This window comes from Panthera onca, chromosome B1, assembly GCF_046562875.1.
Source record: "Panthera onca isolate mPanOnc1 chromosome B1, mPanOnc1 haplotype 2, whole genome shotgun sequence".
Taxonomy (NCBI): Eukaryota; Metazoa; Chordata; class Mammalia; order Carnivora; family Felidae; genus Panthera; species Panthera onca.
The window spans coordinates 5,927,824-5,952,923 of record NC_138342.1 but is presented as its reverse complement, the minus strand read 5'-3'; the positions used below and the strand labels follow the sequence as shown (position 1 = coordinate 5,952,923).

The window sequence follows — 25,100 nt, the reverse complement described above, 5'->3', positions numbered from 1 at the left end:
TACGAGGCGCTCGGGCTGGGCTCGGCACACAGTAGGCGCTCACAAACCACTCAACGGCGCGTCGGGAGCGCCCCTCCCCCGGGATCGCGATTATTTCCCCCGCCGGACCCACCCCGCACTCCGCTCCGCATCCCTCGCCCCCCGGCTGCGCACCTCCGCCCGGCCGGCCGCGCCCCTTCCTCTGGGCGCCCCCCGCCCCTCCAGGGGGCTGCGCTCGCCCCCCCGCCCGCCCCGCCCCCTCCGCCCGCCGCGCCGCCTCCCGTTCCCCCCCGCCCGCCGCAGCCGGCGAGGGGCGCGGCTGGGCGGCGGGGCGGCCGCGGGGAGCTCCGGGTTTCCGGGCGGGGGCGGAGGGGGCGCCCGCAGGGGAGGGGGCGCGGCGGGCGCGGTCCCGCCCCTGCGCGGCGCTCGGCGCCCCCCCCCCCCCCGACCCCTCCCTCCGGCTGGCGCGCGCGGCTGCAGCCTGGGCTGGGCGCTCGCAGCGCGTCCCGCGGCCGGTTCCGCGCTCCCAGCTCCGCGCTCCGCGCTCCCCGCTCGGCGCCCCGCGCTCCCCGCCGCCCGCTCCCCGCGGCCGGGCATGTAGCAGCGGCCGGCGCCGCGGCGGAATATGGGCGGGAACCACTCCCACAAGCCCCCCGTGTTCGACGAGAATGAGGAAGGTAAGAGGCGAGGGGCGCATCCCTCGGTGCCCCTTCGCGGCGCGGGGTTTGGGGGGGGGGGTGTGTGCTCGTCCCGGGGGCCGCTGCCTCCCCCTCCTCCCCTCCCCCCTCCCCCGGGGCCCGCGCGGACGGGGTGTGCAGCCGGGCTTGGGGAGCCGAAGGAGGAGCTGGACGCGGGTCCCGGGGGTGCTCGGCTCCAGCTTCCCAAGCCCAGGTCTCCATCAGAGCCTGAGGCAGAAGGAGGCGGCCTGGGTGTGTATGTGTGTCCACGACACGTTTGGTCCCTGCGCGGGCAGGTTCCACGCTGCTTCCCTCCCTCGCCCAGGACAGCCTAGGGAAACTTTTCTTGCTTAAACTCCGTGGTTCCAAAGAAGGCGTCTCGCTCGCGGCAGCCTCCCTGGCGGGGTTGTGGGGGGGGGGGGGGCGTGGGGGGCGCTGGTAGAGGTTGTCCAGTCTCATCTCAACTCCAGGGCTGGGCTTCCTTATGGCGCGGGGCCGGAGGGCTCCGGATGGGAGCCGGCAGAACGCCTGTTTCCAGTGCTGTGTGGCCGTGGGCAAGTTGCTTAACCTCTCTGAAACCTTTGTTGCCTCACCTGTGAGATGAGAGTGATGTTACCACCTCCCACCGTAGGATAGAGGATCGTTTGAAGCTCAGCCAGTGGTCATCCGTGTGCAAAGTGCCTTAGAAATATAATCAGCACAGTAGGGTTGGTGAGCTGTTAACTCTGCCTTTAAAACCCTGTGATGGTTTTCTCCAGGCTTGTCCGTGCCCCAGAAAAGAGCTAGGATGTACAGAGCACATACTATGTGCCAGGCACTGCCCTAGGCTTTTCTGTGGGTTCTCACAGTTTTCACAGCAACCGTATGAGGTAGGTACTTTTGTTCCATTTTGCTCTTGTAGAAAGGGATGTGGTCTGGTTCCTAAGGAGCGGAGCTGGCTTGGGGGGGTGGATAGTCTGCCCTGGAGACAAGTGGATCTCATCGACACCCAGGCATAGGCTTGTGTGCACAGATCGTGGTTTCTAGAATGGCCAAGGCTATGTGGGTGGTAGTCACATGCTGGGTCCAGATAGCCCCTCTCAAAAGGATACGTGAAGACAGTTAACATGAGTTAAGGGGGTCAGGCCTATTTGGTCCTTTTCTGAAGGAATTCCTCGTCTAGTGGCACTGAATGATCCATGACCATCCGTGGTGATAAGGGCAGGGAGTGGGGCTGGTGTAGGCACTTGGGCACCCAAGGACGCCTGAGGCCTTCCCGGTTCTGTAGTCTGGGGCACAGGCAGGCCAGGCACGGACAGAGGAGAGGTAGGCAGGGAGGTGGCGGAGGCCCTTGGGTGTCCCGGGAAGAGTCTGGACACCATGCAGCTGAACCCACGCCCCAGCCAAGTTCACACTGACCCTGAACTTCTCCATGGAAGTCAAAGCATTCTTGACACTGAAAGTGATTTTGACACTGTAGGAGTACTGTGCTGTGGGGCAGCCTGCTTGGGGTGGCTGTGGGACAGGCCTGTCCCCTTTTTGGAGCACTTTTGTCCTTCGAGATTATATTCGGGGCTGCTCGCATCTGGGAAGATATATACTCATTGACAGGTGGAGAGCATGACTGGCGTCAGAAACCTTCTATTTGCAACAAGTCAAAGCTCTCCCATCTGTTTTGGTGAAGGGATCTATATTCGTCTGCCCAGGCTGCCATCACAAAATACCACCGATGCTTAAACAACAGAATTTGTTGGTGCTGGTGGCTTCAGTAACAGAAATTTGTTTTCTCGCTGTCCTAGAGGCCGAAAGTCCAAGATCAAGGTGCTGTCAGAGAGGTGAGAGCTCTCCCTGGCTTGCAGATAGATGGCTACCTTCTCCCTGTGGCCTCGCATGGCCTTTCCTCCATGTGCTTGAGGAGCTAGAGAGAGATCTCTGGTGTCTCCTTCTCTTCTTTTAAGAATGGCAGTCCTATCAGATCAGGGCTCCGCCTTTATGACCTCACTTAACCTCAGTTATCTCCTTAAAGGTCCTGTTTCCAAAGGTAGTCACACTTGGAGGTTAGAACTTGAACATGAAGTTTGGAAAGGACAACAAATGAGCCCGTACCAGGAGCCTTTCACGAAAGCCATGAACTTCCTACATAGAAGAAAGCGCAAACTTAACACATCAGCTCCAATTATAGGGGTTCGTGGTTCTGGCCTGGATCAAAGCTTGTACCTTAAGTAAGGCTGTACTTTAGGGTTCTTAGCATGTTTCTGTCTTTTTTTTTGTTGACGTCTGGGTCTGTCCTTTATCCCAGAAAATGTGCTGTATACTATTGATTGGCAAAATAGTTCTATCTGGTGTAACCAACCTTTTGATTTTCCTGCTGTTGTCATTCCTCGTTCCAAAAGCAGATTGGGCCCAAGGTCGACTGCCTGTTTCAGGGCTTGTTGAAATACAAGGTTAGGACTCTCCTCGTTTTGCCAGCTTCCAGCCCAGTGAAACATTAACTTGTTTGATTTTGCCAATGTATGCCTCAATTATTTTCCTGTGCAAATAAAGCACTGTATTTGCCACCGTTTGAGTCAATTATCCTGGAGGCATTTACTGACCATCTTTTCTGCACCCACCCCTATGATGGGCACCAGGAATATGAAGAAAATGAAGGCAAAATCCTAACCCTCTGGGAGCTTCTAGGGCAAATAAATGGCCAGGACGATGCAGGGAGCTCAGAGAGCTATGGTATCTTAGAAGAGTCTTTAGCCCTGGGGCAAAGGGGAGAGGCAAAGAAGACTTTCTCCTGTTGAGTCTTGTGAAAATGGTAGGTGTTACCAGTAAGGGTGGGTTGGTGGAGCAGGGAAGGGTGTGTTAGAAGGCTGGAACAGGATGTGCTAAGGCAGAAGGTGAAGAGTAAGCATGGCTCAATGGGGAGGTTGTGGGGCGTGGCTAGTACTCCTGCGGTGTGGCCTGGGAGGCTGGGAGGCACAGGAGATATGAACCCCGAGTGCTGGACCAGCTTTAAAGGGCCAAGTGGCCATCGGCTCGGGCTTGATCATTTAGGCATCTGGAGTCACTGAAGAATTTTAAGCAGGGAGCGACATGGTTCAGTGAATGAACACGCTGTCCCAAACCAGAGCTGGTGGGTGGTTGACGACAGTAACACCTACCCAGGCGAAGCAAGTCCGGTTTGTAAGTAATTTAATGCTACCCCCTGGCTGAAGCTTTGCCATTGCATAATTGTCCCACGGCTCGCTACATTCTGATGGCAAAAGTTTAACTCGCGTCTAGGTAATATTAACGACTGTGACTTACTAATGCCTTGCACGGACTACTTTTCGTACCGAATTGAGAATCCTCACCAACTCGGCCCGGGAGGTCTCAGAATCTGCATTTTACTAGAGAGGTAAGTGAGGACCTCAGGAAAATCCCCTGGCCTGTGTGTGGGTGGGGGGGAGCTGGGACTCACACCCAGGTCTATTTACTTCTAGAGTCTGGCACCCGACCGCGTTCCCTGTGCTGCCTGGAGGCCCAGGGGAAACTTCGCTCTCCCAGATACATACGGCCACGCGGAATGAGTCCAGCACTCAGATCAGGCTTTGCGACGGGGCTCTTTGTACAGACGTTGGTAGGAACATAGTAGCAGTGTATTCTGACGGTACTTGCTTGTTTACAGTAATCATCTCACGTATCGTCTTTGCAAAAAGCATTTGTTGGGCAGTTACGTCACAATACAAATTCTGGGAATGGAAACAAAATCCTCCCCCGTTCCAAATTCATATAAAAATTGCATTGAAGTTGTTTTTCCCCCCTCACTATCCTTATCCACATCTAGACATTTTTGTATAGGAGTGTATCTGCCGCAGAGACCAGGATTTCTGCTTTTTCTCCTAGCCTTGTGTTTAAAGAAGCTTAAATCGCAACAGTGTCTTCAAATCGATATTTTAATGGGCTGTGATATCCCACCAAATGGAACTATTATAATTTACTTAAGTATTTTCTTTTTGTTAGACAGTGAGGCTACTTTCATTTTTCCATCTTTATAACCTAGTTCTTGAACATTTTGCACATTTTTTCCTTCTTTTAAATGAATTTCTTAAAATAAAGCATAAGGGGAGAGATTATGGGATCAAAGGGACTGAATACTTTTTGGAACTCCAGAAACGTCAATTATGTTTCTGAAGGGTTTTTATCAACGTGCTATAAATTTATGGCCAGCATTCACATTTGCGGGGTATCGATTTAGCAACCTCATAGCCAGCTCTGGGCATTCTCATTTTAGAATGTCATAAATTAGAAGGTCATTTAAGAATAAGCGTTACTTCGGGGCACCTGGGTGGCCCAGTCGGTTAAATGTCCGACTTCAGCTCAGGTCATGATCTCGCGGTCCGTGGGTTCAAGCCCCGCGTCGGACTCTGTGCTGACGGCTCAGAGCCTGAACCCTGCTTCGGATTCTGTGTCTCCCTCTGTCTCTGCCCCTCCCCCACTCACACTCTCTCAAAAATGAATCAGTGCAAAAAAAAACAATTAGAAATAATAAGTGTTATTTCTATATTATTGGGTCAGGTAATTTCACGTGCAGCTTAGAACGTGAACACATCTTGGTCTAACTAAATACACAGCAAAAGTTGCTCTTTCTTCTGGAAATATTCAGACACGTAAGGCAATTAAATAATCACCCCCCAGAGTTATAGTCATGCTTTAGCTGGAGACACTCTTTTGAACCTGGGGTGTCTCAGTCATGTGTGATTCATCAAGTGTCTGATGTCTGTGCTGCGGGGTTCACTCATGAATTTGCCTCAACTTTCTTAGTACTTTAGGCCAACTCCTTCGTGTTACAGCTTGGTTTCCATACTTGGAACAGCGGTGGCTTGGGTATGAGGTGGAAACCAAAAAGATTCCGAGAAAGTTCAGCATTGCATGCAATGAACTTTGCTCTTCTAATTAGTCTCTATAGAGGTGGAGGCTAGACAGATGCCATGTGAGGGATGTGGGTTTAGGGGCTCCGTGTTCATACCTGTAGCCGGCAGGTGCATATTTAATGCAGGAGTCTAGGATGTAAACCTTAGACTTGAAGGTTTTTAAGATCCGGACCTCACTTGAAAATGTGTTTTGATTTGTCTTCTACACGGGGGATTAAGAAAATAGCCATGAACCCGTATGAGGTGGTTTAGTAGAAATGAACATAGAAACTCATAGAGACAGCTCCAGAGAACCTGGAGCCTGCTTAACACAACACTCATAGAAAATAGGTATGAATTTGGGGCGCCTGGGTGGCGCATTCGGTTAAGCGTCCGACTTCAGCCAGGTCACGATCTCGCGGTCCGTGAGTTCGAGCCCCGCGTCGGGCTCTGGGCTGATGGCTCGGAGCCTGGAGCCTGTTTCCGATTCTGTGTCTCCCTCTCTCTCTCTGCCCCTCCCCCGTTCATGCTCTGTCTCTCTCTGTCCCAAAAATAAATAAAAAACGTTGAAAAAAAAATTAAAAAAAAAAAAAGAAAATAGGTATGAATTTTATAAGCTTAAAACAGGTGTCAATCATCTCGATAAAGTCAGACGTATGTATGCCAACTATCGTATTTCATTGCTTCTAAGGCATTTGTTTTTCCACGTTTTCAGGCTCTGAAATTGGGGGTGCAGTTTGGCTAACGTGGTATTTGTGATGGAGCGCCTGCATTTTTTTTTTAACTTTTATTTATTTTTGAGAGAGAAAAACAGAGTGCGAGTGGGGGAAGGGCAGAGAGAGGGAGACACAGGATCCGAAGCAGGCTCCAGGTTCTCTGGAGCTGTCAGCCCAGAGCCCAGTGCGGGGCTTGAACCTACGAACTGTGGGATCATGACCTGAGCCAAAGCTGGACGCTTAACCGACTGAGCCAGCCAGGTGCCCCTGTGATGTGGCTTTCTTATGTGCATGGGGTCATAGCTGTTCACACTAGTGTGGTACATAATAGGGCTAACCGAGCTTTTTCAAGTGACTAGAAAGATTCACGTCGTAGATGAATTGGCCGCATTTCCTTCTTGGTGGCACATAAAACCATGTGTAAGTTGAACGTGGATGGCACCTGAGATCGGGTGGAATGTGGCACGGTAGACGAGCCTCCTTCCGTAGTAAATGACAGAAAACCAACACGAGGTCCTTTGAAGGGAATGGATCGGCTCTGGTCACTTGTCATCACCTCCATCACTATCATCTGGTCCAAGCCTTGGGCTGGGCCATTACAAGAGCCTCCCTCACTGGTCTCCTTGCTTTCACTCCTGCCCCCCTGAACATCACCTCGGTGCAGCACCAGAGTGATCCCGTAAAAGTGGGTGTGGGGCACGTCGGACCCTGCTCAGCCCCCTCTCCTTCTGCCGCAGCAGCAAGTAGACGCAGAAGGTCTTACAGGTGCCCATCAGGCCCGGCCTCTCTGACCCCATCTCCCTCCTTTCTCCAGCCCACTTGCCTCCCTGCCGCCCCTCAGACGCACGGGCGCCCTCCTGTCTCTATTCTGTCTTCACACAAATGTCACCTCCCAGTAAGGCTGTCACTGACCACCCTGCTTACGATGGCACTCCCAACCCACCCTCCTGGCCTTGCCTTGCTTCACGGCAATTGTCGTCATCTGCCGTACGGTTTATTTTACTTCCTTCCTTAGGTATAGTCTGTCTTCCTCCGTGCGGTCACAAGCCCCCTGAAGGTAGGGACGTGATGGGATTTATTCACTGCTGTGTGCCCAAGACCTAAAAGAGCATCTGATACACAGCAGGTGCTCAATACATTCTCGAAGGGTGGATGAATGAAGGTGTGCATCTCATGGCGGAACCAGGTTCTCAGCTGATGTCATCAGGGCTGTGGCTCCTTGGATTCTCTGCTCTCTTCTGCATGGCTTTGGGCCGGCTCTGTCGTCATGGGGGCCCTACCACCTCTGGGCTCGGAGCCTCATGGAAGAGGGAGCATCTCTTTTCATAGCTGTTGCAGAACAAAATCCCAGGGTTCGTGGTTAAGTCCTGAGCATTCTGGAACGAATCACTGTGACCGGGGAGAATAAGGCTCCATGTGGCCAGACTGGGTTCCTTGTCCGACCTCAGGGCGGGCGTTGGTACCACTTGGGGCATCTGGGTTACAAAAGTACGTGAAGGATTTTCCCAAGCATTGCCGGCTGTCAGCAGCAGCAGAAGGGCAGCTGGACGAGGGGCAGGCAGGTGAAATGGCCAGAAGCACCTGTTATTAGCGTGGTCTTTGAAACAGGTGTGGGACCCTCTGGCTCATCTCATTTAGTCGTCTGTCTGATCCCATGAGACCTTCCGACGAGCAGCAAGCACTTCTTTTTCCCCTTTGTGCCTGCAAGGCTGAGGACAGGGCCAGTGAAGGCGCATAACAGCTATTTGTTGAGTGAAAGGTGGAAGGTAGAGGGAGGGGAGATGGCTTTCCCACAACATGCGCTAGAGTGAAGAGGGTGTTAAGACGGAGACAGGGTTTCTGGCGAGTCTTGAGGGAAGGGTTTAAATGCCTTGAGAGAAAAAGGATCTGTATTTTAGGAGGATCAAACAGCATAAGCTAGCACTGAGCTTAGGCATTTTCCTGAGAGAATTGGGAGGAACAAAATATTCTTAGCAGTGCTCAGTTGTCTAAAATCTGGGCTCGGAACAATCGCAGATGGAAATGGAGAAAATGTTCTAGAAGGAGCAGCGAGGCTAGAGGATCGCGACACCCTGGAGGAGTATTCTCGTACAGAAAGCAACGGGGCTTCCTCTCCCTTGCGGCATATCTGGGAGTTCCTCGGGACCCAGCCCTTGGACCTCTTCCTTAGCCCCTTGTCCTGTCTCCCTGCTGATCTTGTCATCGCCTGCATGCCTGTATCAGTCACCCCGTATCATTCCAGGTACAGTCAGGAGACCGAAGCCACACGGGTTTTCAGAAAGGAAAAATGTACTACAAAGGATGGCCATCTAGTAAAAAGGCTAACTACGAGAAGCAGTCAGAGAGGACTCTGGGAGTCCAGAAGTAGCAAGTTCAGCAGGACGGCTGCTCCCTGCAGGGCTGAGGGTGAGGGAACAGGGAAGGGACTGGAATCCCAGAAGCCTTGTCTGGACAGGCTGTGTTTCCATCTTTGGAGAGGGCTCGGGGGCCAGAGGAACGGGCAGCCTACTGGGGGGCAGAGGACCTTTGCGGAGGGTGCAGCTCATCTTTGAGGGCCACCGAGGGGAGGGCCGCCAGGCCCCCTGCACGCTGGCCTGCCAGTTGCCAGGTGTGGACAGTGGCTGCAACAAGGAAGGAAGCCCCTCCCCCTGTTCCGGTCTGGCAGTGCCTCTCGTGCGCCCTCTGTTGGCGGTTCCGGGCGCGAAGCACCGCCCCCGCGTCACAAAGCAGTGGATTTGGAGCCGAGAGACAGTACATTAATAACTGGTATGCATTTCTTTTTTTTAACGGTAACTCAGTAATTTATTTCCTTCATTCATATTTCTCCTCTGGGCTCCAAGTCTGTGTTTCTATGTAATCCCACTTGGATCTCTCGAAAGAATTAATGCCTTAGATTCAAAATAGCCTCAGTCGAACTCACGTGCTTCCGGAGTTTCCCGGCTTACCGTGTAGCGTTGTTATCTAGCCGGTTGCAGAGGCCAGAATATCTTGGCTTGTCCTGGACTCTTCCACCCGCCTTATCCCCCCCCCCCCCCCCCGCACGTCCAGTTAGGCACCTGGCCGTGTCGATTTTACCTCCAGAATGTCTCCCAAATCTGCCCCGTCTTTCCAGCTGCACCCCTGCCACCTCCCGCTCAGACATCGCCCCTCATCGGGCCCCCATGCCGCCTCCTAATCTACCTCTTGCCTTTCAGCACATCTTCTACCAGCTTCCATGACCTAGAGCTGAGACTTCAGGTCCCAGCTATGATGGTCAGCCCTCTTCAGTGGCTTCCACTGCTCTCACGGTCGAGACTCAGACTGTAATGTGGTCTCCGAGGCCCTGTGGGGGCCCGAACCTGTGTCCCTCTCCCGTCGCGTCGTGCGCGTGCGTTGTCCCTCGCTGCAGGAGTTAAATCGCTCCGCACCCTTAAAGGTCTCAGCCCCAAACCTGGCACGTGGTTACTTTGTTTTTTTTAATTTTTATTTCTTATGTGAAACTCATCGTCAGATTGGTTTCCATAGGACACCCCGTGCTTATCCCAACAGGTGCCCTCCTCAACGCCCATCACCCACTTTGCCCTCTCCTCCACCTCCCATCAGCCCTCAGTTTGTTCTCAGTATTTAAGAGTCTCTTATGGTTTGCCTGCTTCCCTCTCTGCAAGGTTTTTTTCCCCCCCCTTTCCCCCTCCCCCCCCTTTCCCCCTCCCCCCCTGGTCTTCTGTTAAGTTTCTCAGGACCATGCAGATTGCTACTTTTCTTCTGCTTGTAGTCCGTGCTGTTGTTTACACTCCTGGGCCATAGGGCATCCTTTCAGTCTCTGATAAGTTTCACTGCCACTCCTGCCCCAGGGCCTTACCACGTGCTGTTCTCTCTGCCTGAAATGCTCCCCCAGCCCACCCCCCCTTGGCTTGGTTATCTTCCACTCAGTCCTTCTGCAAGGTTCCTTATCTGATTTCCCACACGGCGGGGGGGGGGGGGGGGTCACAACCCCCCTCAAATTACCGCATGCTCCTTTGTGGCATTTGCCACAGTTGTCATTCTACCTTCAGTGTCTGGTCCAGGTCCCACCGCTTTCCGAAAGGTCTGTCCTCATAGCTGCTTGTCCTTAGAAAACACAAAGAGAAATCACTGTTGTAACTTAGGAAAAGCAACAGGTTCCCTCCTGGTATGTGAAGAACAACGCTGTAAGAGAGGGATGGTTGGCTCCGTTTCATCCCTGGGGATGTTGTGGTTTGGAGAGGTTAACTCGGTGCCTTATGTGGTAACATAAGGGCTTGGTCTCACTTCTTTCTGTGTCACTGGAAAGCTGTTTCCCTGATACCAGGCTTTCCCCAACTCGATCATTTGCATCCCACTTGTGGAATTATTTAATTTTTTTAATGTTGATTTATTTTTGAGAGCGAGAGAGAGACAGAGTGCACTCGAGTGGGGGTGGGCAGAGAGAGAGACGCACAGAATCCAGAACAGGCTCCAGGCCCCAAGCTGCTGGCACTGAGCTATCAGCACAGGTGGAGACTTGGGGCTCCAACCCACGGACTGTGAGATCGTGACCGGAGCCGAAGTCGGACGCTTAACCGACTGAGCCACCCGGGCGCCCCAGCTGGGGAATTATTTTTTACCATGGCCGTATCGAGCTGTACTGTCAGTGTGGAGGCCGACGCTGTGGGGGCTCGAACCCACGAACCGTGAGATCATGACCCGAGCTGAAACCCCAGAGTCGGATGCCTAACGGCTGAACCACCGAGGCGCCCCATACTATCTTCTATCTTGACTGGTTTTACTTTAACAGAACCTTTTGTGCAGGAACTTTATTTATATTTCTAGCTTACATTGCAAACGGATTAAGACTTCTATAAATAGGAAGCAAGATAGAGTAGTGGATATAAAACAGTGATGTTCAGAGTAGCAAGACACGCGTACCTTTTGTAGATCCTTAGCTTGTGACTTGCTCGCTGGAATTTGAAAATTTGTTTTTAAATTCTTATTTATTTTTGAAGGGGAGAGAGAGAGAGAGAGAGAGAGAGACAGAGTGTGAGCGGGGGAGGGGGCAGAGAGAGAGAAGGAGACACAGAATCTGAAGCAGGCTCCATCCAGGCCCCGAGCTGTCAGCACGGAGCCCGACGCGGGGCTCGAACTCATGGACCGAGAGATCCTGCCCTGAGCTGAAGTCGGAATCTTAACCCACTGAGCCACCCAGGCGCCCCTCTGTGGATTTTTCTAATGGATTTATAGTGGATGGATTTTCAGTGGTGCTGGACAGCGGCTCTGTGGATGCAGGGCCTGCCGGGCTCAGGTGCTGGCAGGTTCGTGGGAAGGTTACGTCAGGCCCCCGAGGACAGATGAGCACCAGAGTCTGGCTGTCAGGCTGAAGCTCCAGCCTGATGCTCTCTCTCTCCGTCAGTTCTCCTCCCCTCTGGAGTCATGCCCCAGCTTCCAGCCCAGCGCAGAGATGGGGCGTGGGCCTCTGGGCTTGTGTGTGTGTTTCTGGGACACCAGGCCCCCTGCACGGCTGCATCGTGGAGTCTTCCAGCAGGGACGCCCCTGGCCTAGTATGGTGGTGAAGAGCACAGACCCAGGGTCAGCCTCCTTGGAGCCCTGAGCGGCTCTGCTACCTACGGGCTGAGTGACCTTGGGTAAGTTTCTTTTCCTCCCGGTCGGTTTCCTCGTCTATCAGATGGGGATTAAATGAGCCTTGCTCCATAAATTGTTTTGAAGGATAAATGAGTTACTCCATGTGAAATGCATACGACGTCGTCTGGCAGATAATAAGTGCCGTATAAAGTTTACTAAAGGTTACACTCCGCGACCGAGGAAGGTCACTACCCAGAGGTTAAAAAGCAGGGATCGGGGTGGGTACACGGGTTGAGACCCCGAGTTTCCTGGGCATTGTCTGTGTGACTGCGGGCCGGGGACTTCACCTCTCTAAGCCTCAGTTTCCTCCTCTTGAGAATGGGGCTGCAGTGTGGGGTTGCCATGGGAATGGCGTGAGGTGATGTCAGCACCGGGCAGTGTAAGATAGGACGAGTCTGCGGAGGGAAGTCAGGTGAGAGCTGCTGCTTCCTGAGCCCGAAGGAGGCAGTGACTTCATCCCTGCTGGCTGTCCGTGCCGCTGTCAGGACCCTCCTTCTCATTTCCATTCTCCTAGGAAACAGCCCATTCCGACAGCCTCTGCCCTCAAAGCTCCCTTGCCCGAGTCCTTATTACATCTGTCAGGAAGGGCCAGGCCTGTTTTCAGAAGCCTGGCTCTGACAAGTCGTGTGGAACAGCGACCGCGGACCAGGCCCCTCTTGCTGGCGGTCAGGGCCACTGACGTGGGTCAAGCCGCCTTTCAAGTCTTCTGTTGGTTAAATCCCTACAGAGGGCTTGGGGGCTGGAGTGGGGTTTTAGGGAGATTAGACCTTGGGCCCCTGCCTGGTAGAAAACATCCATCCTCTTAGGCATTTGAGGGGAAAGAAGAAAAGATTTCTGGAGGCCTTAGTGGTGTGGATTGAATGGAGTCTTGCAAAATGAGTAAACTGAAGCCCCCACTACCTCAGAACGTGACCTTATTTGGACGCGGAGATGCGATTAAGTTAAGACGAGGCCTTTAGGGGCGCCTGGGTGGCTCTGTCGGTTGAGCGTCCGACTCTTGGTTTCGGCTCAGGTTATGATCTCATGGTTTGTGAGTTCGAGCCCCGTGTCGGGCTCTGCGCTGAGAGTGCGGAGCCTGCTTGGGATTCTCTCTCTTTCCCTCTCTGTCTGCCCCTCTCGCACGCTCTCTTTCTCAAAATAAATAAACTTAAAAAAAAGAGAGAGATGAGGCCATTAATGTGGCCCCTAATACAGCAGCATTGGTGTTCTTATAAAAAGGGGATATTGGGGCACACAGGCAGACATGCACACGAGGTTAGAAAGCCATGTGAACTGAAGGCAGAAGTTGGGATGTTGGCTAATGTACGTACCAGCCAAGGGGCATGGAAAATTGCAGGCCGTCTCCCGGAAACTAGGAGAGAGGCAGGGATGCGATGTTCCCTCACAGCCCCAGAAGAAATGGCACCTCGATTGTGATCTTGCAGCCTCCGGAACTGGGAGGGAATACACTTCTGTTGTTTCGAGCCCCCTCAGTCTGGGGTGTTTTGTTATGGGGGCCCTGGGAAACAAATACACCTAGTTTTACCATTACGTAGTAACTTCAATGTGTCATTTCAGATAAGGCCCCAAACCACGTCTGGGAAGCGTTTCCAGAAAAGCCAATTCTGAGACCAGTCCTGAGGGAGGGACAGGTAACTGTGGGAAGGAAGGAAACCACCGGGACCACTGTGCTGGGAGAGGCCCTTCCAAGGCAGACAGGCAGCAGGTGCAGAGGCAAAGTGGGCAGAGAGAACTGGGTGTTCGGTACCGCAGAGTTCATGGGGAGCAGTGTGAGGGGGTAGGGGGACGTGGCCTTAGAGATGGAGCTGGAGACTACGGCCAGCGCCAGGCGTTTAAGAGCCTAGAATGTGTCTTAGCTCCAGCTGCAACAACAAATACCCCACACTTGAGACATTTGTTTCTTACAGCTCTGGAAGCAGGGAGTCCCAAGATCAAGGTGTTGATGAGAGTTCTCTTCTGGGTTGCAGACAGCTGTCTTCCCCATGTGTCTTCACTTGGTGGAGAGGGAGGGAGAGCCTGTCTCTTCCTTTTCTAAGGACCCTGATCCCATCCTTGGGGCCACATGTTCATGACCTCATCTAATCCTGATTATCTCCCAAAAGCCCCACCTGCAAATACCGCCCCATTGAGGGTCAGGATTTCCATATATGAATTTTGGGGGACACAATACGCACAGATCCATAACACTGAGGAATCTGACTTCTATTCTTAGTCGGGAGGGCTGACTACCTAATTTGTGGGACTCAGTGTGGAAGAAAAGGGTGGGGTCCCTTGTACAAGAACCACAACATCGCCATTAAAGGTATAAAAATCTGAAGCTTTTTCCTTTCTGTCATGGCCTCTCTTTCTCTCAGTTTGTTGTGATGTGTTAAAAAAGATTTTTTTTTAATGTTTATTTTTGAGAGAGAGAGAGAGAGAGCACGCACACGAGTCGGGGAGGAGCAGAGAGAGAGGGAGTCAGAGAATCCAAAGCAGGCTCCAGGCTCTGAGCTGTCAGCACAGAGCCCCACTCGGGGCTCCAACTTGTGAACCACCAGATCATGACCTGAGCCAAAGCTGGACGCTTAACCGACTGAGCCACCCAGGCGCCCCTGTGGTGGTGTTTTTAATCTGCTATTTAATAACTTTCTAGGCAAACAGTATTTACAATTTTAAATTGTCACGGAAAGAATATTGTGTAAGGCCGGTTTTAAATGCAAATACGTACTTTGCCCACGGGTGGAACTGTGAAAATTGCACAGTTCACGTTTCAAAGCACGTGCGTGCATCTGTGTTTCGTTCTTAGAACAGTGGAAACACTATGCAGCATAAGCCTAACAGTTTCCATCTCACTCCTGGCTGTGTGCACGCGTGCTGGCCCTCTCCGCCTTCAGCCTACCAGCGCGGAAGGAGAGAGAGAAGAAGGAACCTTGGCTGTCCCCTCTTTTCCTTTCCTTTCGGGTCTTCATCTCAGTGTCCGTGGTTGGCTCACGCGTGGACGTAATGCGGGGAAGAGGGTATGATGGCGTTCCTTAGTGGCTCATGCTCCTCAGAACTGCTTCCTTTCTGCCTCTGAAGCAAGGTAGTTCTGGTGGGGACAGAATGCGTGGTCTCAGGGCCGTGAGTGCCCCTCACTACTCAGGGGTAGACCACACACATCTACCTGGGTCCTGCTGAACCCGCACACATTGTGGTTCCATCCACGGAATTCTGTGCCCGTGTGGCATTACAGGTGCTTGGTGTGCGTGGGAGCGGGGGCGGAGTGGGGGGGGGAGTGGGTCCACATTGGGCGCGTGACCTCTGCTCACGCGCATGAGCATGAGGGTCATAAATGCCTGCGTGAGTGTCGATGGTGAACTTGAGTCACTGCGTATTGATGTACATGTTAACAAAAGTACAGCTAAAGATGCTTTACAGATCTTCTAGCCCCGTCGCCCCGTGGAAAGTGCCAGTGAGTTCCTGCTTCCAGGTGATGTAGCTGATCAAAGTTAACAAAATCGTGGCACAGCTGAATTTCCTGCAGTTCACTTAAGTGGTCTGAGATATTGATGAATTCCATTTAAAATGTAATTATTTTTAAGCACACTTTTTAAACAAAATCGAAAAGTCGCTGCATGCCATGTTTAATAAGTTCCAACACAGTTTCTTAACCCTCCTCTCTAGAGTATAATTACTCCATCAATCTTCCCGGAGAATCAAAGGGAGCTTAAGGGAACACACCTCTCATGCGTTAAACCAGAATTGTGCTTGCTTTGGATTTGCATTTGAAAGTGATTTGCATTGGCATTTATTTCTTCCCGAAAATAACAAATGTTTCTGTTCTTCCCTAGGTATCATGGTCCTAAACTGAGATCATAAATCTTTCAGAGCTGCTATTTGTCAATCCGTTTAATTTCTGTGGGGTGGTGGGTGGGGAAGGAAAGAAAACTATGATTTAGGATTATTTTTCTTTCTAAGCCAGCAAATAAGATATAAGATTACAACCCCCTCATCCTTCCCCCCCCCCCAAGGCTCAGGCTATGTCTTGTAGACTTACATTTTCAATTGCCAGCCCAACCCAAGGGTTTTATGGGGTTGTCTAGGAGGACCCCTACCCTGAGTGCTTCTCAGTTGAGCTCTTGCTTCCTTGCCTGATCCCCAAATCCTCCTCTTCCCGACTTCTCTACTTGAGCAAATGGCACTTCCATTCTTCCAGTTGTTTAGGCCAAACCTTTGGAGTCGTCCTTGACTTACACCTGCTCATCCTTGACTTTTCTCTTGTTGGCACATTACACCTGCCCGCTGACCCCTAGTCCTGTTCTGTGCCCACCATTTCAACACCAAGCCACTGAGAAATCTAGAGCAGGAACCCACCAAGACTCAGGTCTCTCATTTGTCTGAGGCTCCCGCTCCCAGTTCTGTTTTTCTCAGTCTTTTGGAATTTATTGAGACGTACTTTGGTGAACTTGCCATGTGTTCCTGAATACGTGTCCTGAAGTGCTTGCTGCCGTGCTCTGGAAGTGTCGCTTAGGGACGTTCACATCTCTTGTATCTTTAATGAGTTGTTGCTTTATAATAAAAAAAAAATGATTGCTGAGAGAGGAGTGTCAACATCTCTAGATATGATGGTGAATTTTTCTATTCTCCATAGTTTTGTCAGTACATATGACTTCTGAAGTATGTTAATAGTTAGATGCACATTGAGGGTTATTTTGGTTTGATGAACAGATGCATTCTGTCTTAAAGTACTGCTTGCTTTGACTTCTACGTGGTTGCGATTGATAAAATCAGACCAACTTTCTAGGCTCAGTGTATGTGTCATAAATCTTTTTCCATCCTTTCATTTTTAATTTTCTGTATCTTTGAATGTAAGCATCAATTTAAACAGTTTCTAGTTGAATCTTCCTTTTGTTTTGTCTGAAAAACTATGCCTTTTACTTGGGGTATTTAGCTTGCTTACATTTAATGCAATTTTTGGTGAGGTTGGGTGTAATTCTGTCACCTTGTTATTTATTTGTTCCTCCTGTTTTTTGCTCTTTTTTCCCCTTTTATATTGTTCATCTAGTATTTTAATATTGTACTCTATTTTGACTCTTGGCTTTTTAGCTAACCCTTTTTATATTGTTTTAAGTAGTTGCTGTAAGGATTACACTATGTATTCTTAACTTATCATGGCCTAATTTGAATTAACATTATATAACTTCATATATAACGTTAGAATCTTAAAGCAGTTTGATTCCATCTTCCGATTTTTGTCCTGTTTTTATCATATGTTTTTATTTCTGCATATAATATAAAAACCATGGTACCTGGTTATTATTTCTGTTTATGTATCGGTTGTCTTTAAGAAAAGAAAAAATGTTTTGTGTTTGCCTACATGTGTACTGTTTCCAGTGTTCTTGGTTAGAACCAATCATGTAGATTCAGAGTTTTACCTTATGTCATTTCCTTTCTGCTTGAAAAATTACATTTACCCCTCTGGTAATTCAGGTCTGCTAATAACAAATCATTTTCACTTTTATTTAACTAAAATACCTCTTATTTCACCTTCATTTTTGAAGGGTATTTTCATTAGACACGTAATTCTAAGTTGACATTTTTGTAGCACTTTAAGGTATCATTCTATTATTTTCTTGATTCTTGTTTCTGATGAAGAGTCAGACATCATTCAAATCCCCATTATTCTGTATATGATTTGTCTTTTTATCTCTGGTTGCTTTGAGTATTTTTCTTTATTTTTGATTTTATAGTTTGCCAGTGATGTGCCAAGATATACTTTTCCTTGTATTGATTCTGCTTAGGGTTCACAGAGCCTCTTGCATTGTGGATTGATGTTTTAAATCAAATTTGGAAAACTTTTGCCCAATATTTTTTCTGTTTTTCTCTTTCTGTTTTCTAGCACTCATATAACATGCATATCATGCCACTTGATAGCATTCCACAGATTGTTCGGGAAACTGTTCATTTTTTTCCTATGTGTGTATTAAATATGTTTTCTCACTTTGTTTTGCTTTGGGTAGTTTTTTATTGGTCTGTCTTCAAGTTCACAGACTCTTCCTTCTGCATTATCCAGTCTACTCTTTCAGTTAAATGAATTTTGAAAATTAAGATACTGTATTTTTCAGTTCTAGGATCTTCATTTGCTTTCCCAGGTTTCCCATCTCTCTCCTGAAATTCCTCATGTGTGTGTTCACCATATTCATTTTTTTTTCCTTATAAATTCTTTAACAGTTCTGCCAATTTCAACATTTTATTTGTGTGTGTCCACGTCTATGGGCATTGTTGTTTAGACCATGGGATACATTCTCTTGTTTCTTTATGTACCTAGTAATTTTCTTTATGTGCTAGGCATTGTAGATGGTACATTGTAGAAGATGACACATGTAAGACACTAAACTTATCTCAGGCACAGTAAATAGGAGCTAGCATAATTATTTTAAAATGTTTTGTGAATACTACACCATTTTAGTCAATGAACTTTTTATTTCAGATGCTGTGTTTTTCATTTCTAGAATCTTCAGTGGGTTACTTTCTTCCCGTGAAGAATATGAGTTTTGTTACATCGGTACAATAAATTGCTGACTGTTCATTTTGATCTTTAGAGTTTTGATTTCAGGCTGTGTTAGGATGGGTGTCTTTTGGTTTCATTTTTCATTCTGGAGTATAGCCTTTGCTTCTGGGACTCGGTGCTTACCCTTCCTGGACCTCTCTGGAACTCCAGAATTTGTGTCCTCACCTCTGGGAAGCTTCTGGAATTTTTTATTCCACTCTTTCAGTTTTCCACCTGTTGTTTCACTGGGCTCCTTGGAGTCTCACTCCTCCCCATGTTGAGAGTCATCCAAGGACTCCAGGCAAGATGTGTAGGTACATTGTGGGGCATTGCAATTAATTGTGTTGTCTTATTTCTTGAATATAAATTCCCGGTGTGATGATTGAAATAAAGAGCTTGAATGTCTTTGGAACTTTATAACTCGTAAGATGTTGGCATTCCAGAGCATTTGCCCTAAGTTTTGTTGCTGGGAGCACAGCACAAGCATAGCAGTTCCACCAGAATTTCTCTCCAAAAAGTGTCAGCATTGTTAAATTTGTTTTCTCAATTTAGTAGATGTGATACGGGACTTGAGAGTTTCGTGAAAGTCCATGGTATTGATGCCTGAGAAGAATGAACCCCTTTTTCATGTCTTTATTTACTATTTATAAATTCTCTGTGAAAATTGCCTTTTTATATGTTTGTCCATTTTTTTCCTGTGGTATTTTTGAGTGAAAAATATATCCAAATAGGCTCTTAATTCATGTAAGTTACTATTTTTTGTCCAATTTTATTTTCTCCTCCTTTTAGGATTATATTGTCATGGGATACATTGAAAGCTAACCCAATTCCGTTCTGGTGCATTATTTTAATTCTTTTTACAGTTAATACATGCTCATCATAGAAACATTAAAAACTTTAGAAAACGTGAAGAAATGGTCAGCAATCTTTATTTCGATGGATTTCCTGGTGTTTTCTTTCTGAGCACAGGGTCCCCTGTCCTCCACCCTCAGACTGAAATAGCCATTTTTCTTCCACTTTTCACTTAACAATGTCTCATAAACATTTTTCTCATCTTTTGACAAATATTTACTACTGCATCGCTCCCTGGCGTGGTGCAAGATTCCATGCAGCTACAAGTTTGCTTAATGTTATCAGTTTTTATGGTGCAACATGCCAACCCATCATTCAAATGCATACAGCAATAAGCGTTCGGAATTCTCGCCCGTATTTCTGAAGCCAAGGCTGGAGATGCAGGAGCAATACGGGCCAAGCCCTCATGGCAATGGCACAAGGGTAAGAGGTCAAGCTCAACGGTACAAGTGCTTCATGCTTCTGCTTGTTTAGGACACCTGTTACTATCTGCTAGCTGAAGCAAGTCACATGACCAAGCGAACCCAAAGTCAAGGGGTGAGGGTACACTCTGCTAACCATGAAACCAACGCATCGCATCCTTGCGTGTCTAATGCGACTGTGGGGGAGTGAGAAATTGAGACAAATAATCCAACTTACAACAGTAAGAGATAAATGTTGTATTTCAACCAGTGTATATCATCCTGGTTGTACACTATATCATGTGTATACAGTATATCATGTGGATATACTGTGATTTTCTTACGTTGTCTCTTATTTTTGGGTCTTTAGGGTTTTTTTTGGGACTGGGTTTTTTTTTTTTTCCTTATTGACTAGTAAATGAAATTTACTTGCATATTCACGAGGCTGATCCGTACTGACATAACCTGCATTCGGCATCTACCCCTAATGCTGTGGGACAATGTGCTAGAAAAATGTTGAATTTTAAGCCGGTGAACTGTGTACACAGTCATTGCAGGTTGCAAGATGGTAATGATGCCCGCCTCTGCGTGTGTAAACCTTTGCCATGGTTACAGTGGCCACAGCCAGGGGAGGAGATATTGATATCATGGGCTTCGTGGAACTTTTTGGTAATTAAGTCTGGGTCCGAAGGGAAATCTTTGTTTTTTCATCATTCACACTTCTCCTGGGCAGTCATTTTTCTTTCTCGGAATCGTTACGGGAGGGCGAGGTCCCTGGGGGAAGCAGGTCAAGGGGAAGAGAGAAAGGGGGGCTTACTTGCTCAGACCTCACCGTCACCACCGTCTGATGCTGGAGGGCGCTCATATTTCTGGGCTGCGGGTCTGGACTCTCACTCCACCTCCATACATTTGGCAACTAGAAAATTGCATAGTACTCTACATAGTAGTCCCCACATAATATTCATTGAAAGGATCAGTGAGCCTCCTCGTGTTTGTTACATACACATTTTTATTTTTTTTAGAGAGAGCACGAGCATGAGCGGGGGGGAGAGGGCCAGAAGGGGAGAGAGAATCTTAAGGGAATCTTACGCAGGCTCTGCTCAGCACAGAGCACAACACAGGGCTTGATCCCGTGCTCCCCGGGATCATGGCCTGAGCCGAAATCCAGAGTCGGACGCCTAACCCACCGAGCCACCCCGGCGCCCCTAGGATTTGCTATATTTAGTGTGGTCCCCCCCATGTCAGTTTACCGATGGCATGAGAACGTCACGGCTGTGAGACAGGACACCGAGTGTAGGCAGAATCCCAGCGGAAAGTAAGAGAATGTGTCACTGCCCTGTCTGTTTTCCTGTCCTCTTGTTAGTCCTGCCTTACTTCCCAATCTCACCCCAGCCACCAAGAGTCCTTGTGTGCCAGCTTCCCCAGCCGGCTGTGAGGGCAGACACCCCTAATTAATTATGGCACCGCTCTCACCGAACCCACATCAGCTGCAGAATCTTCCCCAAGACATCTCCAGGGAGCTTCTCTCCAGGGACCAGAGAAGGCACTCCCTGGTCGCGAACCTCTCCCTGGTTGATCCATTGTTCAGCCTGCACTGTGGGTGCACCTCTCAAGCTGTCTTCAAAAGATCTCCTCTCCTCTCCCTTCTGCCCATGGTTAAATGTTCAAAATTCCTCTTCCCGACCTATTTCTTCGCCTAAGACATTGAGAAGCTTTGTACAATAACCAAAGTTTCGTGCAGTGCTTAGCAGGGAGGCTGCTTAGAAAACAGGAAATGGGGTTCTTTTCTAACATCAGGGTGTCTTAGGGCCCCGGAGGACCCACACCCTTGTAATAGTTTCAAGCCTACTTAAAAAAAGTTTTTTCATGTGTATTTACTTTTGAGAGAGAGGAGGAGAGCGAGAAGGAGAGAGAGGCGTGAGCAGGGGAGGGGCGGAGAGAGGGGGAGACAGAATCGGAAGCAGGCTCCAGGTTCCGAACTGTCAGCACAGAGCCCAGCGCGGGGCTCGAACCCACCAACCGCGAGCTGAAGTCGGACGCTTCACCGACTGAGCCACCTAGGGGCCCCTCAAGCCTACTTGAGAGCAGACTCTGTCGGGAGCTCCTTTTACTAAAGAAACCAAAAATATTCAAAGATGCTTGTTAAATACAGAGAGGAAGACCTTATTCCAGGGAGCACTGTGAGACGTGGAGGTACCATTGCAGTGGGGTCTTGCAGAGGGAGAAAGATTGGACTCAACTCTGAATGTATCGCGGGCAAGCGGGAAGTGACAGCCAAGGAGCAGGGTGGGGGTCAGGGGACAGAAAATTAGTGAGCGGAACCGTGCAGGCTGAGCGGGGGGGAGTCTCACTAAACCAAGCTAATAGGACTCTTGCTGAAGGCAGGCCAAGGGGGTCAGACGTGCCCTGGAGGATGCTGGCAAGTGAGGAACCCCGTCAGGTACTGAGGGTGATCAGACGTGTGGAGGGTGGGGGATTCTAGCTAAAATTGGACGCTGCAGACGTGAACGTCTCAGCTCAAAAGTCAAGCGTCGGTGAAAAGTTCAGAGGCGCCTGGGAGTTTGGCGAAGGAGAGAACCTTTGTCCAGTAGGATGCTTGTTAAGTAAGGAGAACTCAACAAATGTTAACTAGAACTGTAAATACATCTCTCGTGTTATTTAAGGGGAAGTCCAGAAGGATGTGGCCCACGATACAGTGACGTCATTGAGATCCCGGCTCCTTCCGTCCTGCCCCCCCCCCCACCCCCCCCCCCCCCCCCCCCGCACTCCCAGCTCTTGGCTCCTTTTCACAGTCTCGTCTCTCAAGGTCTCAGGACGGTGGCTGAAGTGTATCCCCACATGACCTATCCCCGAATGGCAGTGTCTAAAGCAGAAGAGAGTGAAGGAGGGAAGGGGGCTTTTTCTCCTCTGGCCTCTTATTAGGGAGGACAACCCATCCCAGAAGCTACCCGCACATTTCCCTTTGTAGCTCACTGGTCATAAGTAGGCCACATGTCCATACTCTGGACCAGTCACTGGCCCAAATGCCATATTGGTCCTGGATTAACAAGGATTCACTCCCCAGGGCTGGCTCACGAAACTGGAACTTTCTTCCAGGAGGGAGATTGAATGGCCTTAGAAAAGGCAAATTATTATGTCTGGCACAGTCTAAAAAAATATACTGTACCTGCCATGATGTGAAAAGTGGAGGCTAACAATTTAACTGAGTCAAACGTAAGGCCACATTACTGTGAAGTTTTCCATTAGCTATGTAGTGGGAAGTTCTGGGGGTCCAAATTCTGGGGTGGGGGATCCTCTCGGTCTGTGTCTTTCCAAGCTCCGGATTCCGTTTGCACCCCCCCCCCCCCCGGTGGCTTTTGTTTCCTCCGGATGAAATATCAGCCGGGACACTTCCTGCTGTCAGAGTGAGGGCCAACACTGGGGGTGTCGGGAGGCACTTTCCACCTCCCAGTCCCAAGTCAGGGACACCAGCATTCCCTGCCTGGCCTCAGTCTCCCCTCCAGGTCCCCCTGCCACCCAGCTCTCCCAGGAGGTCAGGCCCTCTCTGCCTTTGAGATGAGGGCCAGCATAAGGAAGGAAGCTGTAGTGGAGACAGGATGACCATAGTTCAGTGTGCTTTGTTTTATTTCACAGCAACTTCTGAGATTAGAATAGCTCTCTCTGGGGGGGGGGCTCCGTTGGTGAAGCATCCGACTCTTGATTTCAGCTCAGGTCATAATCTCGCGGTTTGTGAGATTGAGCCCCTTGTCTGGCTCTGCTCTGAAAGCACAGAACCTGCTTGGGATTCTCTCTCCCTCTCTCTCTGCCCCTTGCCTGCTTGCACGCTCTCTCTCTCTCTCTCCCTCTCTCTCCGAATAAGCTTAAAATGAAAAACTATCTCTGTTAACGGTGAAATGTTTTTCCTTCGTGAAGTTAAAATAACGAAGAGACTGCAGTTAGAGGGAAAAAACATTCTCATCACCCAGAGACAACTGCTATGCCTTAGTAATTTTTTGCCAAACTTCTTTTTTAACGGGTCTTTTAAATAATGTTTTTTACACTGTGGCCGTACTGTATTACTTTTTATGCTGCCATTTTCTTTCAAAACTATGCTTTAAGCTCTTTGTACAAACTTTTAATGGCTTCACAATATTTTATCGTGTGGCTGGGCACAAAAATGTGTTTCACCACATCTCTATTGTTGGACATTTGGGCTCTTTCCAGTTTTTTATTTTTAGAAATAATAATGTATACACTGGGTACCTAAATCTTTGCATTTTTTTTTTTTACAGTTTTCTTAGAATAGATTACTTACAGGAAAATTAGCAAGGTGAAATTCATGAACATTGCTAAGAGTCTTAATTTTTATTCCCAAACTATTTTTCAGAAAATTTAAGCCGGTGGTTTGTTTATCCCATCTTAGCCAGCAAAGAAAATTATAGTATTTTACATCTTTGCTGATTAAAAGGGCAAAAATTCAATCTCCGTGTTTTAAATGGAATTCTCTTGCTCAGTGAACTAGAATATTTTTACACACGGTTGTTGGCTGTGCATCTAAAAATTGGAATTTTGATCTTCACCCCTAAACAGCCCCTGTCTGCAGTTCAGGGCTACCCCCACTCTTCTAGATGCTTCGGCCAAAATGTTGCTGTGATCCTTGGCATTTCCGTTTTCTGTCCCAGACCTGAGCCTTCAACCAGTCTGCAGCAAATCCTGCTGTCCCGTTCCCTCCACTGCCACCTGGCCCAGGCGGCCCACCTCTTCTCTCAATCGCTACAGCTCCTGATTGTTTGCCTCAGCACGGCAGCCACAGTCATCCCGTTAAACTGCAACTCCGGCGCACAGAGCCCTCTGTGGCTCCCCATTGCAGTCAGTGACAAAGTCAGAGGTTCAAATCCTGCAAGACCCTTCATGAATCAGACGACCTGCCACCCCTCAGACATCGTTGTCTGCTACTCTCCCATCATTGTCTTTTTGGCCCTTGAGTATACCAAGGCCATGCCTCCCTCAGGGTCTTTGCTTTTACTGTCTCCTTCTGCAACATTTGCTTTCTTGTATTTAAACAATCCAGCACAGCCTCAGGACCTTTGTACCTGCTGCTCTGTCTGCCTAACATGCTTTTTCCCCAGATACCTGCATGAGTTGGTTCCCTTGCTTCCTTTAGGCCTTTTCTGAAATGTCATTTTCTCAGTGAGACTTTCCTGGCCTTCTTTTTGAAACTTCCCATTCCTCCTGACACTGGCCTTACCCTTATCACTAACTGGTATATGATTTACTTATTTATGTTAATTGTTGTTGGCATTCCCACCAAAACTAATTTACAGTAAGGCAGGGATGTTTTACTTTCCGATACGCCCCTGGATCCCAAGGATCTAGTGGCTGGGAATTTACTAGCAGCGCTAAGTATTTGAGTGAATGCATGTGAATTTCCTCTCCAGTGCATTGTCTACTCAGATCTTTTGCATTTGTTTGTTTGGGGTCCCCGTTAAAATTTTTTTCTATCATAAAATTAATAC

The 25,100-nt window shown here is 49.0% G+C and overlaps 1 protein-coding gene across 4 annotated transcripts in view; it reads left to right on the top strand.

Annotated features, from left to right (window-relative positions):
• Positions 1 to 312: 312 nt before the first annotated feature.
• Positions 313 to 25,100, top strand: part of STK32B (serine/threonine kinase 32B) — a 397,346-nt gene continuing 372,558 nt past the window's right edge. Inside the window, exon 1 of one of the 4 annotated variants that reach the window (XM_060655453.3) lies at positions 313 to 656. In XM_060655453.3, the coding sequence (XP_060511436.1) occupies positions 605 to 656 (52 nt within the window). In that variant the 5' untranslated portion in view covers positions 313 to 604. Of the gene's footprint in view, positions 657 to 8,907; positions 8,998 to 25,100 lie in introns of those variants that run through there. The other 3 variants (XM_060655452.3, XM_060655455.3, XM_078446274.2) reach the window with 3 other exon arrangements.